This window comes from Notechis scutatus, chromosome 11 (genome assembly GCF_049901735.1).
Source record: "Notechis scutatus isolate UNSWTSFEM ecotype Mainland chromosome 11, rNotScu1.2, whole genome shotgun sequence".
Lineage (NCBI taxonomy): Eukaryota > Metazoa > Chordata > Lepidosauria > Squamata > Elapidae > Notechis > Notechis scutatus.
The window spans coordinates 19,330,468-19,343,091 of NC_142019.1; the positions used below are offsets into that span (position 1 = coordinate 19,330,468).

A 12,624-nucleotide genomic window follows, 5' to 3' on the forward strand; every position below is an offset into this window, starting at 1 on the left:
TTGATTCCATATAAAAGTATTTTCAAATTTAAATAAATACTTAATTATGATGAAAAGCAATTCCTTTTGAGCAATTTAATTGGGAAACAATTGGGTACAATGATTACTAAAACATTTAAGTATGTTTAAAGGGGTATTATTATAAGAGAAGCGTGAATCACTAACACGGGTTATATGATTGCTTATACGTTAAAAATGTTTGGGAACACGGGGGCCATTTCCCCCACTGATTTGTAAGTCATTTTTCTGATCAAAGCATTCAATTTCCAACCAATACTAGGAATAAACAATATAAACACGTCGTTTGAATTACAAATATCAAAATATGCTTTTTATTCCTTTTTGAACATACATTTAAATTTCTCATCACAAAAGTTATCAGCAATTTAACTCCTAAATGAGGTTTTATCTATTGCAGAGTTTGACATAGATTTATAAGCCTCTGTGATTAAATCGGCATCAAGAGTTTCTCACAACTTGTTCAAAAAAATTACAGTCCCGCCATGACAAACCTAAGTCCTCATTTCCAACTTAATCGCAATGGAGGATCTCTTCAGATGTGTGACGCAGCGTATTTATTGGTCTGTAGCCGCCTTGGCCCAGAAGCAAAATAAGGTGCAACTGAACTAAACACTAAACTCTGGTTTGTTTTCAGCACACTCACCACTCTTTAAAGACATGCAGGCGGCCACTGGAATTCCCACCCGCAACCAGGAACCTGGTGGGGTGCCAGGAATTGATGGAACAAACGGAGTTAAGATAATCCTCATTCAGAAAGCAGTGGAGCAGCTCGCCGCTGGCGTGAAAGGCCTGGATCTGCCTCGGCCGTGTCATGCTCCCCACTACAAAGCAGTCGTCCCTCTTGGGGTCCCAAACCGCCTGGAACCTGGTCAGCCATCGACCGGTGTTGTTGTTGTGCCTGTTCAGAAAAGGGGGGAGGGGAAGAGACGAGGAGGGTTGGCTCACTTGCCCTTTCCATTCCCGAATGACCCTCGGGGGCTGAGGCCTGTTCACTGTGGAAAAGGGGGCTCCTTGAGGCAATTTCAGGCTCCCTTAACCATCGTGTTACTAGCTGTCAGGGCTGCCTCTGGATGACACCAACTTAACAGCTGCAGGGATTCACTGAACAGCCGTGGGAAGCAAGGCCGTAAAGTGGGCGAAACTCCTTGAACAGCTGTCTGGCTCAGCAGTGGAAGGTTTTGGTCCTAAGACCACCCGTATCAAGTCCATCTCCTCGCCTTAACTCACCGAATCGTTGCGAGGACAGGAGCTGAAGCTGATAAACAGTGAGTCCCAAAGATCCTGTAAGGCAAAAATGAGGGTTTAGCCAAACAAATCCCAGCCTTTGGGTTAGGTTTTAAGGGAGTAGGGACCCAAACCCTAAGATCACAAACTGCTGTCTTACATGCCCCCCCCCCTTATCATTTTTATGCTATGATAAACATTCTTACTTAGATCTTATGATACAGACCTTGTTATTTTTCTGGGGTGTGTGTGTGTGTGTGTGTGTGTGTGTGTGTTTGTAGTGAACAGCATATCACAGAAGTGTGTACACCCCCTCACATTTTGTAAATATTTAAGCATATCTTTTTATGTGACAACACTGAAGAAATGACACTTGGCTACAAGGTAAAGTAGTGAGCATACAGCTTGTATAACAGTGCACATGTGCTATCGCCTCAAAACAACACAACACACAGCCATTAATGTCTAAACCCCTCGCGACAAAAGTGAATACACCCGTAAGTGGTCATGTCCAAATAGCCGGTTTCCCTCCCTGGGGTCATGTGATTTGTTAGCGTTACAAAGTCTCAGGTGTGAGGGGGGAGCAGGTGTCTTAAATTTGGTGTTATCGTTCTCACTCTCTCATCCTGGTCGCTGGAAGTTCAACATGGCACCTCATGAGCTCTCTGAGGGTCTGAAAAACGGAATTGTTGCTCTACATAAGGGGGGGGCCCTCGGCCAGTAATGGGCCAAAGGTGCTTTCGATGGAGCCGATTCCCCCCCACACCCCCAGGTAACCCACTGCCCCCTCCTTGCTGCCCATTTGCCGCCATGCAACTGGGGGGGGGCAGCTGTTCCCCCATTCTTCCCACTTTTACCTACCCAGCTTTACTCCTCGTCCAAACAAAAAGGCCTTAAACTCCCCAAACCTTTCAGAGAACACGAAGGGAGAACAAGGAGCGGATTCCAGGGCTGGGGACCAAGTCCCTGGCAGGGGAATGGGCACAGACCCTGGATGAGGAGGGGGAGATCGGGGCAGTGGACCTTTGGGGGGGGGATGTACACAAACCCCGGCAGCTCAAACTGACCTCTGGCTGGGACAAGTGAGCAGCAATCGAGGCCTGCACTGCCTGCGGATGGAAAAGCTCCCAGAAGGGCCAGATCAGCCCAGGCAGCTTTGCCCTGGATGGAATCGGGAGTGAAGGGAGGACCTGAGAACTGCTGCGTATGAAGTCAGGCATGAAACCCCCAGGAAAGGCAGGCAATTGGAGGGCCATCTCCCTGCCAGAACCTCCCGATCCAGTGAACAGCCAAACAGCAAGAACTAAAACAGATCCAATAGAGGAATGCAAGGCTGCAGTCAGAAGAAACTCGGGGCATCTGGGACCCCTGGAGGCAAACAGGGAAAAAGGAACGTGGGGGGAGGAGGACCACCAAGGGCCTTCTCCTCTCTGGAGCTCTTTCTGCCCCCCCCATTATTATTTTGAGTTAAATCCCCAAAAGAGTGTGGGAAAAGGGGCAGGCACAGCAGCCAAAGAGGGGCATGCCAAGAGGATGGCAACAAAGGAACCCCACTGACCTGGCGCAAGAGGCAGCCCCCCCCCCGATACCACAGGGGCCGGGCAGCATTGGGAAACGCCACATTGGATCTCTGCATGTTTGCGGAAGCTGCTCTGGACCCCCCTGGGATGAAGCAAGTGGAACCCTGAAGGCATGAATGTGACAGGCCAGGATCCAGCCAAGGGTCTCTCATCCCCACAGGAAGCGTATAAGCAGCAGAGACGTACAAGGTGCCTGGGGAGAAAATCTGGGGTTGGATGAGTGCAGAGAAAGGAGGGGCGGGGAAGGTACTGGGACACTGGAGAGCATCTAAACCTGAAAAACGGCGGTCACTTGGCAGCCCAGAGCTGACCAGCTCGGGTGAACGGTGGGAAGCGAGGAGGGCAAGGCTGGAGTTCAGTTCTGGGATGGCGCACCCGAAGCCCTGGTGGGCGACACGTGAGGGGCTGCTGGAGAAGGGGGGCCGTCCCACGGGGGGCCAGCTTTTACTTCCAACGCAGGGGAGTTTTGCCACCTGGTCCCTGGGTGCTCCAATTCCCACCGAGGCTGACAAAGACGGCCCACCCAAAGGGCAAGGGGGACCTAGCCGGGCATTATTATGCCTTGGGGTATCAGGCATGGCCTGGGGTCTCGTGGTGTGGCCCCGGCTGGGTCTAGTTTCCCCCCCCTCCCAAGTGGACGAAACCGGGTTTGGACATTAGGGTGGTGGCCACCTGTCCCTTGCCGTGCTCCGATCCCCTTCTAGCCAGAAAGCAGGTCACCCTTCGTCTCTATGTAGCCAAGGATCCCCTTAAGACGGTCCACCCCACGGCCGGAGTTTTCTGAGCATCTGGACATTCCCTGGTGGAATCCGGTCTCCATCCTGATTGATGTCAACGTATTTTCTAAGCTGTCAATCCCTGCTGGCTCCAGGCTTCTTGGAGCAGCTGATGAGAGCAAATCAACCCTGGTGAAAACCGGGAACCCCCGAGGAGGAGCCTGGGCTCCCATGTGCCCCCGTGGCCACTGGCTCTTCTCCCCAGCTGCAGATTCTACACAGGTCCTTCCAGAAGGGAGGAAGGAGGAGGAGGAGGAGGCAGCTGCTGCTCCAGGCAGCGTTTGTTCTATTCCCTTGGGGCAGGTGCCCGCTGGTGCCAGCCGTGTGTGAGTGTGTGTGTGTGTGTGTGAGCACCCCTTGCTCTCTGTGAACTCCCATTTGGACTTTCCAGTTTGTGGAATCTGATGGTCACTAGTAGAGCCCGAATTGCTCAATTCCTCACAATATTTACAGCAAGCGCATAAAGGGATGCAATATTGAGTCCTCTAGCATTTCCCCAGCCCTCTTTCAACAGTGTTCTTCTGTCTCGTCCCCATTTTACACAGAAACCAGCAAACTCCCTTTATTCTGCACATATTGCAAAGAGAAGAGAAAATCCTGTGAGGGCAAATCTGCCTCAATAGACATCTGATATGAAGGCTACTTAGGCCATTTCCCTGGACCAAATTTTGTCCTGCTAAATAAAAAAAATTTGGTTGCAAAGAGCTGCAGGAGAAGAAAATTAGAAGGCAGACTCCCCAAACCAAAATCTAACCTATAACCAACTCACACATACCTCAGTGTATCGTCAGCACAAGTTGTCACTACTGTGTTTCCAGTCACAGGTGAAAAATAAGCGGAAGCCACACTCTTGCTGTGTCCATTGAGCGCAACCACTGGCTGGCTTCTGCTCTTCAGGTGCCGAGCATCGTAAATACCGACGTTTCTGTAATAAGAGCAACGGAAACGGGACCTTTAGCAGGAGACCCTGAATAGGGAATCCCTTTCCACCCCTCCTGAATAAGCTAAGGGACTAAGGCTAGGCTGGACATCTCCTCTCTTCACGGAAGAGAATTTAAGTTCATCTTCATGGTTGAGGGGAATCTAAACAAGGACGCTTTTCAGGAAGAGTTTCTGGGGTCTGGGAGGGAAGAAGAAACAGGTTTTCAGAGATAAAAACGGCCAAGGGGATTCTTGAACCCCCCTTTTTTTTAGAACTTTGTGACTGGTTCACCTGCTCAGCCTGTGCTTTTCCTGGTGTGTGGCGTCCCAGTCTTGTTAAACAAACACTCATTGTACGTGATGGGGCTCCCACTGGACAGGGCTTTTAAGGTGAAGCCCCAGGCTGGGGGCCCGGAAGGGGGAGGGCAGAGGTCCTTTGGCCGGGGCCAGGGGGGTGCTAGGGGACTGGTCCGGATCCCGGAAAAGCCTGCCTCCAGTGAATTGCAGTTAGCGTTCCTGTCTGGGAGGACTTCACCTTCTGATTGGAGAAATTGTCCTTGATGCCCACAGAAGCGTTTGCCTAACAACTGCTGCAAAAGTTGTAAAATCAGATCCAGTTCAGCAGTGCCTTGACTTCTGATTCCAGAAAACCAAAGGGGGACCCCTGGGTGAAATAGGCAGGGAAAGAAATGTGAGGCCTTTTGGATCTCACTGCATGGGAGATCTGGATTCTTCCCTGGAATCAACTAAGCAGAAATTGGAGGATAGCCTTTGAGATGTGGCAGTTGCAACCTGCCATGCACATTAGCTACATTTTGATTAACTGTGAGCGCCCTTCGCTTGGAGAAAGGAGGGGAAAAAAATAAAGGATGACGGTTTGAGAATGGTTCCATTTTCTAGCTGTTTCATTCACTATTTCATTACGATCCTAAGCCAACTGTGCTTTCTTTTAATAGGGTTTTAAACCTTTAGAATGGGATATTACATTTTTAAAATTAAAGGATCATCATAACAATATCATGGAATTATATTTTAAAAATATAGGCCTATATAGATTTCCTTATCTCCTTCTTACTTTTTAAGCTCCTTGCAGAAGAACGAAAAGAGGCATATTGGTGTACAATATAAATAAGGAATGCTTTTGAAACGTTGTTTACAAGAGAACAAAGAAGAGGGTGTCAGAGTATAGCCATGAACTGGAATAGAGCTTGGTAACAAGGTCAGCCAATGAGGACTGTTTGGAAACTGAAACTAGAAGTAGCCCAGGCGTGGCTCTATATTAAGCTCTGCAACTCTGAAGCTATGTTGAGCTCTGAGTCTGTCTATTGAAGATGAAACGGCTTCTCTCCTCTGCTTGCCTGCTGAACTAAAGTGAAACTGAGGCCTGTTTCTGAGCTCCTGAGTAGCTGCTGAAGCTCTGAACTTGTAACATGTCTGCTTCTGTTTGAGTTTGCTCTATGCTGGAGAAATCTACAACTGGTATTGTAAAATTTACTTTAGGTGTTTATAAAGAAATTAAATGAATCCTCAGCCATCTGTGTTTATTTTTCTGGCGCTGAATTATTGCTGCAAAACTCTCAACAAATATGGCTCTGGGGAGTCAGTAGGCCTAGAAAAGACCAATAATTGGTCTTTCCAACCAATTATTTATTCAATTATACAAAACGTTTTTCTTTAGATTGTATTTCTCTAGATCCTATTCTAAATCAAACGGGTGGCTGCTGCTTCCCCATCGCTACCAGCCCAGCACACCTTTGCACCTGTGTGGGAACTTACCTTTCCCCAGCAGCAACGAAGTACTGTCTACTGACGGGGTGAACGTGGACCATCCTCGTCTTTGAATGAAGATCCACCGAGATCTCAGGGGATGGGACGGATGTTCTCCGATCCACTATGGCTACGTTTCCATCCCACATTCCTACAACCAACGTAGAGGCATCGCTTGCCAAAAAGTCAAATGAAGAAAGGCTGTGGCTCTCATTTCGGTATATCTGTGAATGGGTAAGAGGTTTCCATTAGGACCAGGTCTAAGGTATTATTCAGTGCAAGCCACAGATAGATGCCTGCATTTCATAACAGCTGGAAATTAAACTTCAATTTATTTTCAAGGCTCCGTTATAGCAGTCAAAAGTAGCCTGGGAAAAGCAGGTTTTCCTGAAGACAGTTGAGTTTCCCAAAGACATAATAATATTATCTAACTCAGAAAAAAACTAAGCACAGCTGGAAATTGTCACTTGGAACACAGCTATCCAAGGTAGCCTGTGATGTTCTGTCTAGAGCCCCAGGCCTCGACTTGTGGTGCTCTCCTTCCGATAGCGGCCAAGGCTGGCCCAGGCCGATGGGAGAGAGCATCGCTTCTTTTCAGTTTCACCTGCCTCCAGGGACAGGGAAGGGCAGGAAGGGGAGAGCCCACCCCAAACTCCACTGTACCTCACCAACTCAAGCTATGCTCCACTTGCTAAGGGAACAGCACGGTCAAGACTTTGCAGCCTTTCCCTAAGAAATAGGCAAGTATAAGGTTGCTGTAACAGCAGACAGAGGCCTCGAAGATTATCCCCAAACATTATGGCATTATAGGATTCCTTGTGTTATTGAACGGCTGAAATAGTCACCTCCTCAAAAACTCTTTGGGTTACATCCCCAGATCGTAATGTGCCATCATGACTGACAGATAAAAGGTGAGCAGGATTAACAGGAGAAAAGTGCAAACAGCTGACTGCCTGGCTGTGGGGTAGGAAGACGTAGGCTCCGTTCTCTAAACTGGAGTCCTGAAAAACACAAAGCAGAGCAAGGCCACATTGAATGGAACTCACAGCCAGGGCCGCATCAAGAAGAGGGGACACAAAGGCCATGCTCCAGCCAGAGGGAGCCATCCAGGGGTGGGCTTCAAATAATTGAACCACCGGTTCTCTGCCCGCTTGCTGGGTGGGCGTGGCCTGGTCAGCCTCCTGCACCCCCCTGGGAGCGAAAACGGTCCATGGGGGGTGGGAGGGTTTCGCCCTCCCTGGTTTCTGGAAACGGGCCCCCGGGCTCCGGACGCTTTCCTCAAGCCTCCGGGAGGGCAAAAATGGCCTCCCCAACTCCGGAGGCTCCCTGGAGCTTCCGGGGGGGGGGCATTTTTCACCCTCCCCAAGCGCCCTGCACTTATTACCTGCGATCCAAAATAAGCCACAGGGGGAGTCCTGGGAGGGGCAGGGCGGAGCAAGCCAAGGGGTGGGATTTGCTGGTTCACCAAACTGGCCATAAAATTAACCAAATTAATCGCCTGAACCGGTGAGAACCAGGAGCAGCCCACCCCTGGCCCCATCTGGGCCCAACACAGGTCCTCTCAAAAAGTGAGAAGGTCCCAACTTGTGTAAACCAAGACAAAAAAGCCTTTTGTAGTATTGATCTTCCCAGGGTTTAAGGAAGGCAGAGAAAGCGGGCAGAGACGGGCTCTGGCAGTTCTTCTATCTTCCTTGTTATCTTTCGGAAGTTACCGTAAGGATGTTTGCTCTCCTTCAATGATCTGTCACTTCCCAGTCTTCCTGGATTTCTCCAGAATAATAATACAGGTAGTCCTCGACTTACGACCACCATTGAGCCCAAAATGTATGTGGCCAAGTGAGGCATTTGTTAAGTGAGTTTTGCCTCGTTTTACGATCTTTCTTGCCACAGTTGCTAAGTGAATCACTGCAATTATTAAGTTAGTAACATGGTTGTTAAGTGAATCTGGCTTGTGACTTTGCTTGTCAGAAGCAAAAGGAAATCAGAAAAAGTGTGTGCAAGCCTTTCTTAAGCTTCTCCGTTTCTTTCCAAATCGCAGGACCCACATTTCTTGGAACCGTGTTTCTCAACCTTGGCAACTTTACGATGTCCAGACTTCAACTCCCAGAATTCCCCAGCCAACAAACCGCAACATCTTAAAGTTGCCAAGGTTGGAAAACACTGTCTTGGAACAAAGTTCAAAGCTCTTTGCTCGGCTATCAAAATCCTGCCAAGTGAGAGGGAAACGGAGCAGCCTCACTCATCTGAATAGCAGGAGGGCCACATCTGACTTTCATTTTCTGCCTGGCAATATTCACTTGCTCAGCCAAAACCTTTTCCTATTTTCTCTAAACCAGAGGTCTCCAAACTTGGCAACTTTAAGACTTGTGGACTTCAACTCCCAGAATTCTCCAGCCAGCATGGCTGGCTGGAGAATTCTGGGAGTTGAATCCAAGTCTTAAAGTGCCAAGACTGGGACCTAACTCTAAACATTCAACTATTTCTACCTTACATAACTTACACGGAAGCTACATTGAAAGCATAATAAACATGGCTGCAAAGACAAGGAAGCATGAAGTACTTACCAAATCCCAGAGACCAATCTGCCCCCACTTGTCCCCAGCTGCTACCAGGGTTCTGCTTTCTGATGGATGGACAGCCACAGAACAAATCCGATTTCTCACCACTTTTGCAACATGTTCTTCTCTGAGGACCATCCTGCGGAGACGAGCTTTGTAACTGGGCCAAAACAATGAATATGTTAGGCTTAAACACAAAGCAAATGCATTTCAAAAAATCAAGTTAGAATTAATTTCAGAGTCACCTTTCTAAGTTACATGAGCTCTTCTCACTCTTCTTTCCTTCCACCTAGTTAATGATTGGAAAACAATGCAGAAATTATTTACATTAAGTATTCAGCCTCTTTCAAACCTACTAGTGAATTCTACAAATACCTGGCTTATTTTTGCCCACATGCCGAGAAATGTGTCAGTTTCTGGCTCCTGAACAGTAGCAACCATTGGATGAGGTCCAGGTGGCAATCGGGCCTTTCAAAAAAAAAAAAGGAAAAGATGTATAAAGCAGTGATTTGTGTTGTATATTATCAGTGCAGTTCACAGAAAAAGCAGCAAGCAGAAACAGAGATTCTGAATCAAAGTATTTTGCTTTGTTTGCACAATCGAAGTCACCTGAGCAAAGCTCACACTCAACACAACTGCATGTGTATTAGTAGTGAGGTGGCAATGGAAATCCAAGCCGTTAGGATCGGAGGCCCCTACACAGAGTTAACACAGGGTAACTCTCAATCGGAAAAGCTTTGCCAGCCAAGAGCAGAAGCCCCTAACGTGCCTGGGTCACCCAGAGGGCCAAGCACAAGCGCACCTTAACCTGCCCTCTCCCCTGTGGGTCCTCTTACATGCTCCTCTTCCACAGGAGATTCCACCTTTGCTTCTGACTCCTGGAGGGGAATGCCCAGTGGATCTATTCTCTGCAAACGCATGGATCTTCGACAAGTTGTCTTAGTTTCTGCCTTTGGAGACTTAACTCTATCGAGACAATACAAGTGCACCTCTAAAATATTGTGCTTCAAGAATACATTCATGTCATGAAAACATTTGCTTATGCCCTGTTGGTATTTTCAATGACTTGAGTTCTGGCTGTTTTAATTCGCATTGTATTTTCTACTATCATTTCCTCCCTTTGACATCATCACTCAGGCTGCTCTGGGCTACCATCTGAAGGTGAGAACTCAGTAGGAACGTTGGCTCGATGAGCCTGGAGGCCAAGAGCCCTGCAGCTCTTCCCCAACTGGCTAAGCAGGTGCGCGTGAGGATCGTTTCCATTGGGTTACGACACAGAGGGGACTACCAGTTTTCCCCAAGAAAGCGAATGCTTTGCTCCAGCCAATACCCAGAACCATAAAGGAGAAAACAGACTTAACATGGTATTGCTGATGCTGCTGAAAACATTCATTCACAATTCTTAAAAGAGTGAGATCCGAGGTAAAAATATGCACCCAAAAGTCTCTTGGACAGACTTTTGTGCTTCTCTAAATAACTCTTCTTTTTTTCCCTGGCTAGTCTAGAAGTGTTTTTCACTGTGAGCTGCAGGGGGCAGGACAGTATTAAAAGAGGGTGGCGTTGCCAGTGCTGCCCAGGGAAGTCACCAGGTTCTGTCCCCCTGGTAAGCAGAACTCAGGCGGCTCCCCCACCTCGGATACATCCAACGAAAGGTACCCAACACCTCCCTGAAGTAGGATCCCTCTTAGGGTTTGGATGCTTTCCTACCCCTGAATTCATATGTGCCTCCATATAATGTCTGATATTCTGCATCTTTCACTCCAGAATCCTGACAGAGAACAAGGGTTGACCTTCCTCTACAGTTCTCACCTGTTTGAAGAAAGCCGTTTACGGAGGTGAACAAGAGTTTGGGCTTTTTAGAACAATCCATAACCTGCAGAACCATGAGATGTAACAGCTAATAAAACCAACCTGGGAGTTCCTGTATTTGCTAAAAAGTCTGTAAGTACCTGTTTGTTACCAGGGGGCATTTTGCTGCCCACCTCAAGCAAGCAATAGATTCTTGTCCTGGGTTTCCTAATGCCTCCAATACACTTCCAGTCTACTGATAGTTTTCTCCCTTTGTGCCTGCCTTTTTTGTAGCTTTATTAAGCCACTTTTGGCCTTTTTCCTATCCTCCAATTTTCCTCCTCCCCCCCCCTTTAAGAAACATCACGAGTGCTGCTTCCTAGTCATTTGTCCTGCTGTGGGATCCTTTCATTTTTTTGAAATCCAGCATATATACTTGAGTACATTCAGTTTAGTACATTCATGTGATTCACATCATTCTCCTGTAAGGTAAGCATCATTATGCCAAGATATAAAAAATGGCAGTTTGGGGGGGAGGGGGGGAACAGAAAAGGGAAATATGCCTCTATCTCGTTTCTACCCACGTGATGCACTTGTTCACTCCATTATACCCCAGTCCATCCTTACTTCCACAGTCCTTACTTCTTCCTCTTTGAGGATCTCAGTAACTTCAGGTAATGAACCTTACTTTCCCCTCCACCTATTTGCTCTTTCGTCATGTTTTATAATTTATTCCCTTTAGGCAACTATACCACCTCAACAAAGTTCTGCAGTGTTGATTATCCCCTTTTGTATTCAGACTGGTTACCTTACCCCAATCATAAACCGTTTTTAATACTTGTCTTGTGAAATTTAAGAACTGTATCAAGTGTAATTTTTTTAAAATTTAAGTTTTTCTTAATTTTGGGTTCCACGGATACAAGGGCCACAGTCACAGGCCAACAAGAGCGTTTCCCGTGGTGGGTGTGCCTAGATTCATATTCGGTGAACTCTGCCATCAGTCAAGGTACGCACAATATAGTTTTTACCTCTTTATTCTTTGGGTCTTCCTTTTCAAGGTCATTTTATGAAGTCTGTCCGCTGACTTGAAGGAGAAAAAGAACAGAGAAGCAGGCTCTCTCAATGTTTCCATGCACTTGGTTTAAATTATGGTACTTTTATCCCATCTGTATTGTTTTCATAAATACCTCAAGGCCCAATACTTCCCTCCTCCTTCCAACCACCACCTAGTAATGGGGGGGGGGGGTGTCCTGGCCCAGAGTCACCCAGGGGCCCGTTTTGTCTAAGGCAGGACTAGAACTCAAGGCCAGCTGGCAACGGGGCCCCAGGAGGAGGCGAGTCTTCGGCCTTACGGGGCCATTTGGATACACGGACCGAGGCCTCGTCCCTCCGCGCAGCCCGGGCAGCCACGCCCGGCCCCAAAGAGCCTCCCGGACATCCGAACTGGCCCCGAGGCGGCATCGCTCAGCGCCAGGCGGCTTTCCCTCCGTCCCCCAAGCCCGGCTGGCGTCCCGGCGCCGAGAGCCCGAAGGTCGGCCAAGCTTTCCCCCGCTGCCTCCCGCCCGGCCGGCCGGCCCTCCACCGGCGCTGCACGAGGCGGAAGCGGGGCGCACCGACCTCGAAGAGCCGCAGCGAGGCGAAGAACCGGGCGTTCTCCGAGATGTTGCTCAGCCGCTTCCTCTCGTAGGCCGACAGCGGCGCCCCTCGCCGCCCCGCCGGGGGAGGCGAACGGCCTCCGGTCCCCTCTTCCCCCTCCGCTCCGCCCGCCCGGAGGCCCGACGAGGACCCCGCCATGGCTCGGCCGCTTCCCGCCAACAGGCAGCGCGCGCATGCGCAGAGGGCCCCGCCCGTGTGTGTGGGGGTCTGCTGGGAGCGGCGCCGCCCTCGCGATGGCAGCGGGGGAGCGGGGAGGGTGGGGGGGGGAGTCCCGCGGCCTACTCCGGCCTACTCCGCCGGTCAAGGCCGTTTCTTGACGCGGTTGCTCCCGGG

General features: G+C 49.0%; 1 protein-coding gene across 2 annotated transcripts; it reads right to left on the reverse strand.

Moving 5' to 3' along the window:
- Window positions 1-303: 303 nt before the first annotated feature.
- On the reverse strand, window positions 304-12,482 carry WDR76 (WD repeat domain 76). 2 transcript variants are annotated; one of them, XM_087972984.1, is made up of 11 exons: window positions 12,253-12,482; window positions 11,664-11,719; window positions 9,684-9,813; window positions 9,223-9,315; window positions 9,093-9,136; window positions 8,854-9,007; window positions 7,135-7,290; window positions 6,299-6,513; window positions 4,377-4,526; window positions 1,249-1,302; window positions 304-919 (listed from the first exon to the last, which is right to left on the reverse strand). In XM_087972984.1, the coding sequence occupies exons 1-11, from the start codon at window positions 12,427-12,429 to the stop codon at window positions 661-663; spliced, it is 1,488 nt and encodes a 495-aa protein (XP_087829110.1). In that variant the 5' UTR covers window positions 12,430-12,482; the 3' UTR covers window positions 304-660. The 2 variants fall into 2 exon arrangements, with proteins under 2 accessions (XP_087829110.1, XP_087829111.1); XM_087972985.1 differs by lacking the exon at window positions 1,249-1,302 and having other exon boundaries at window positions 12,253-12,478.
- Between the last annotated feature and the right edge of the window lie 142 nt (window positions 12,483-12,624).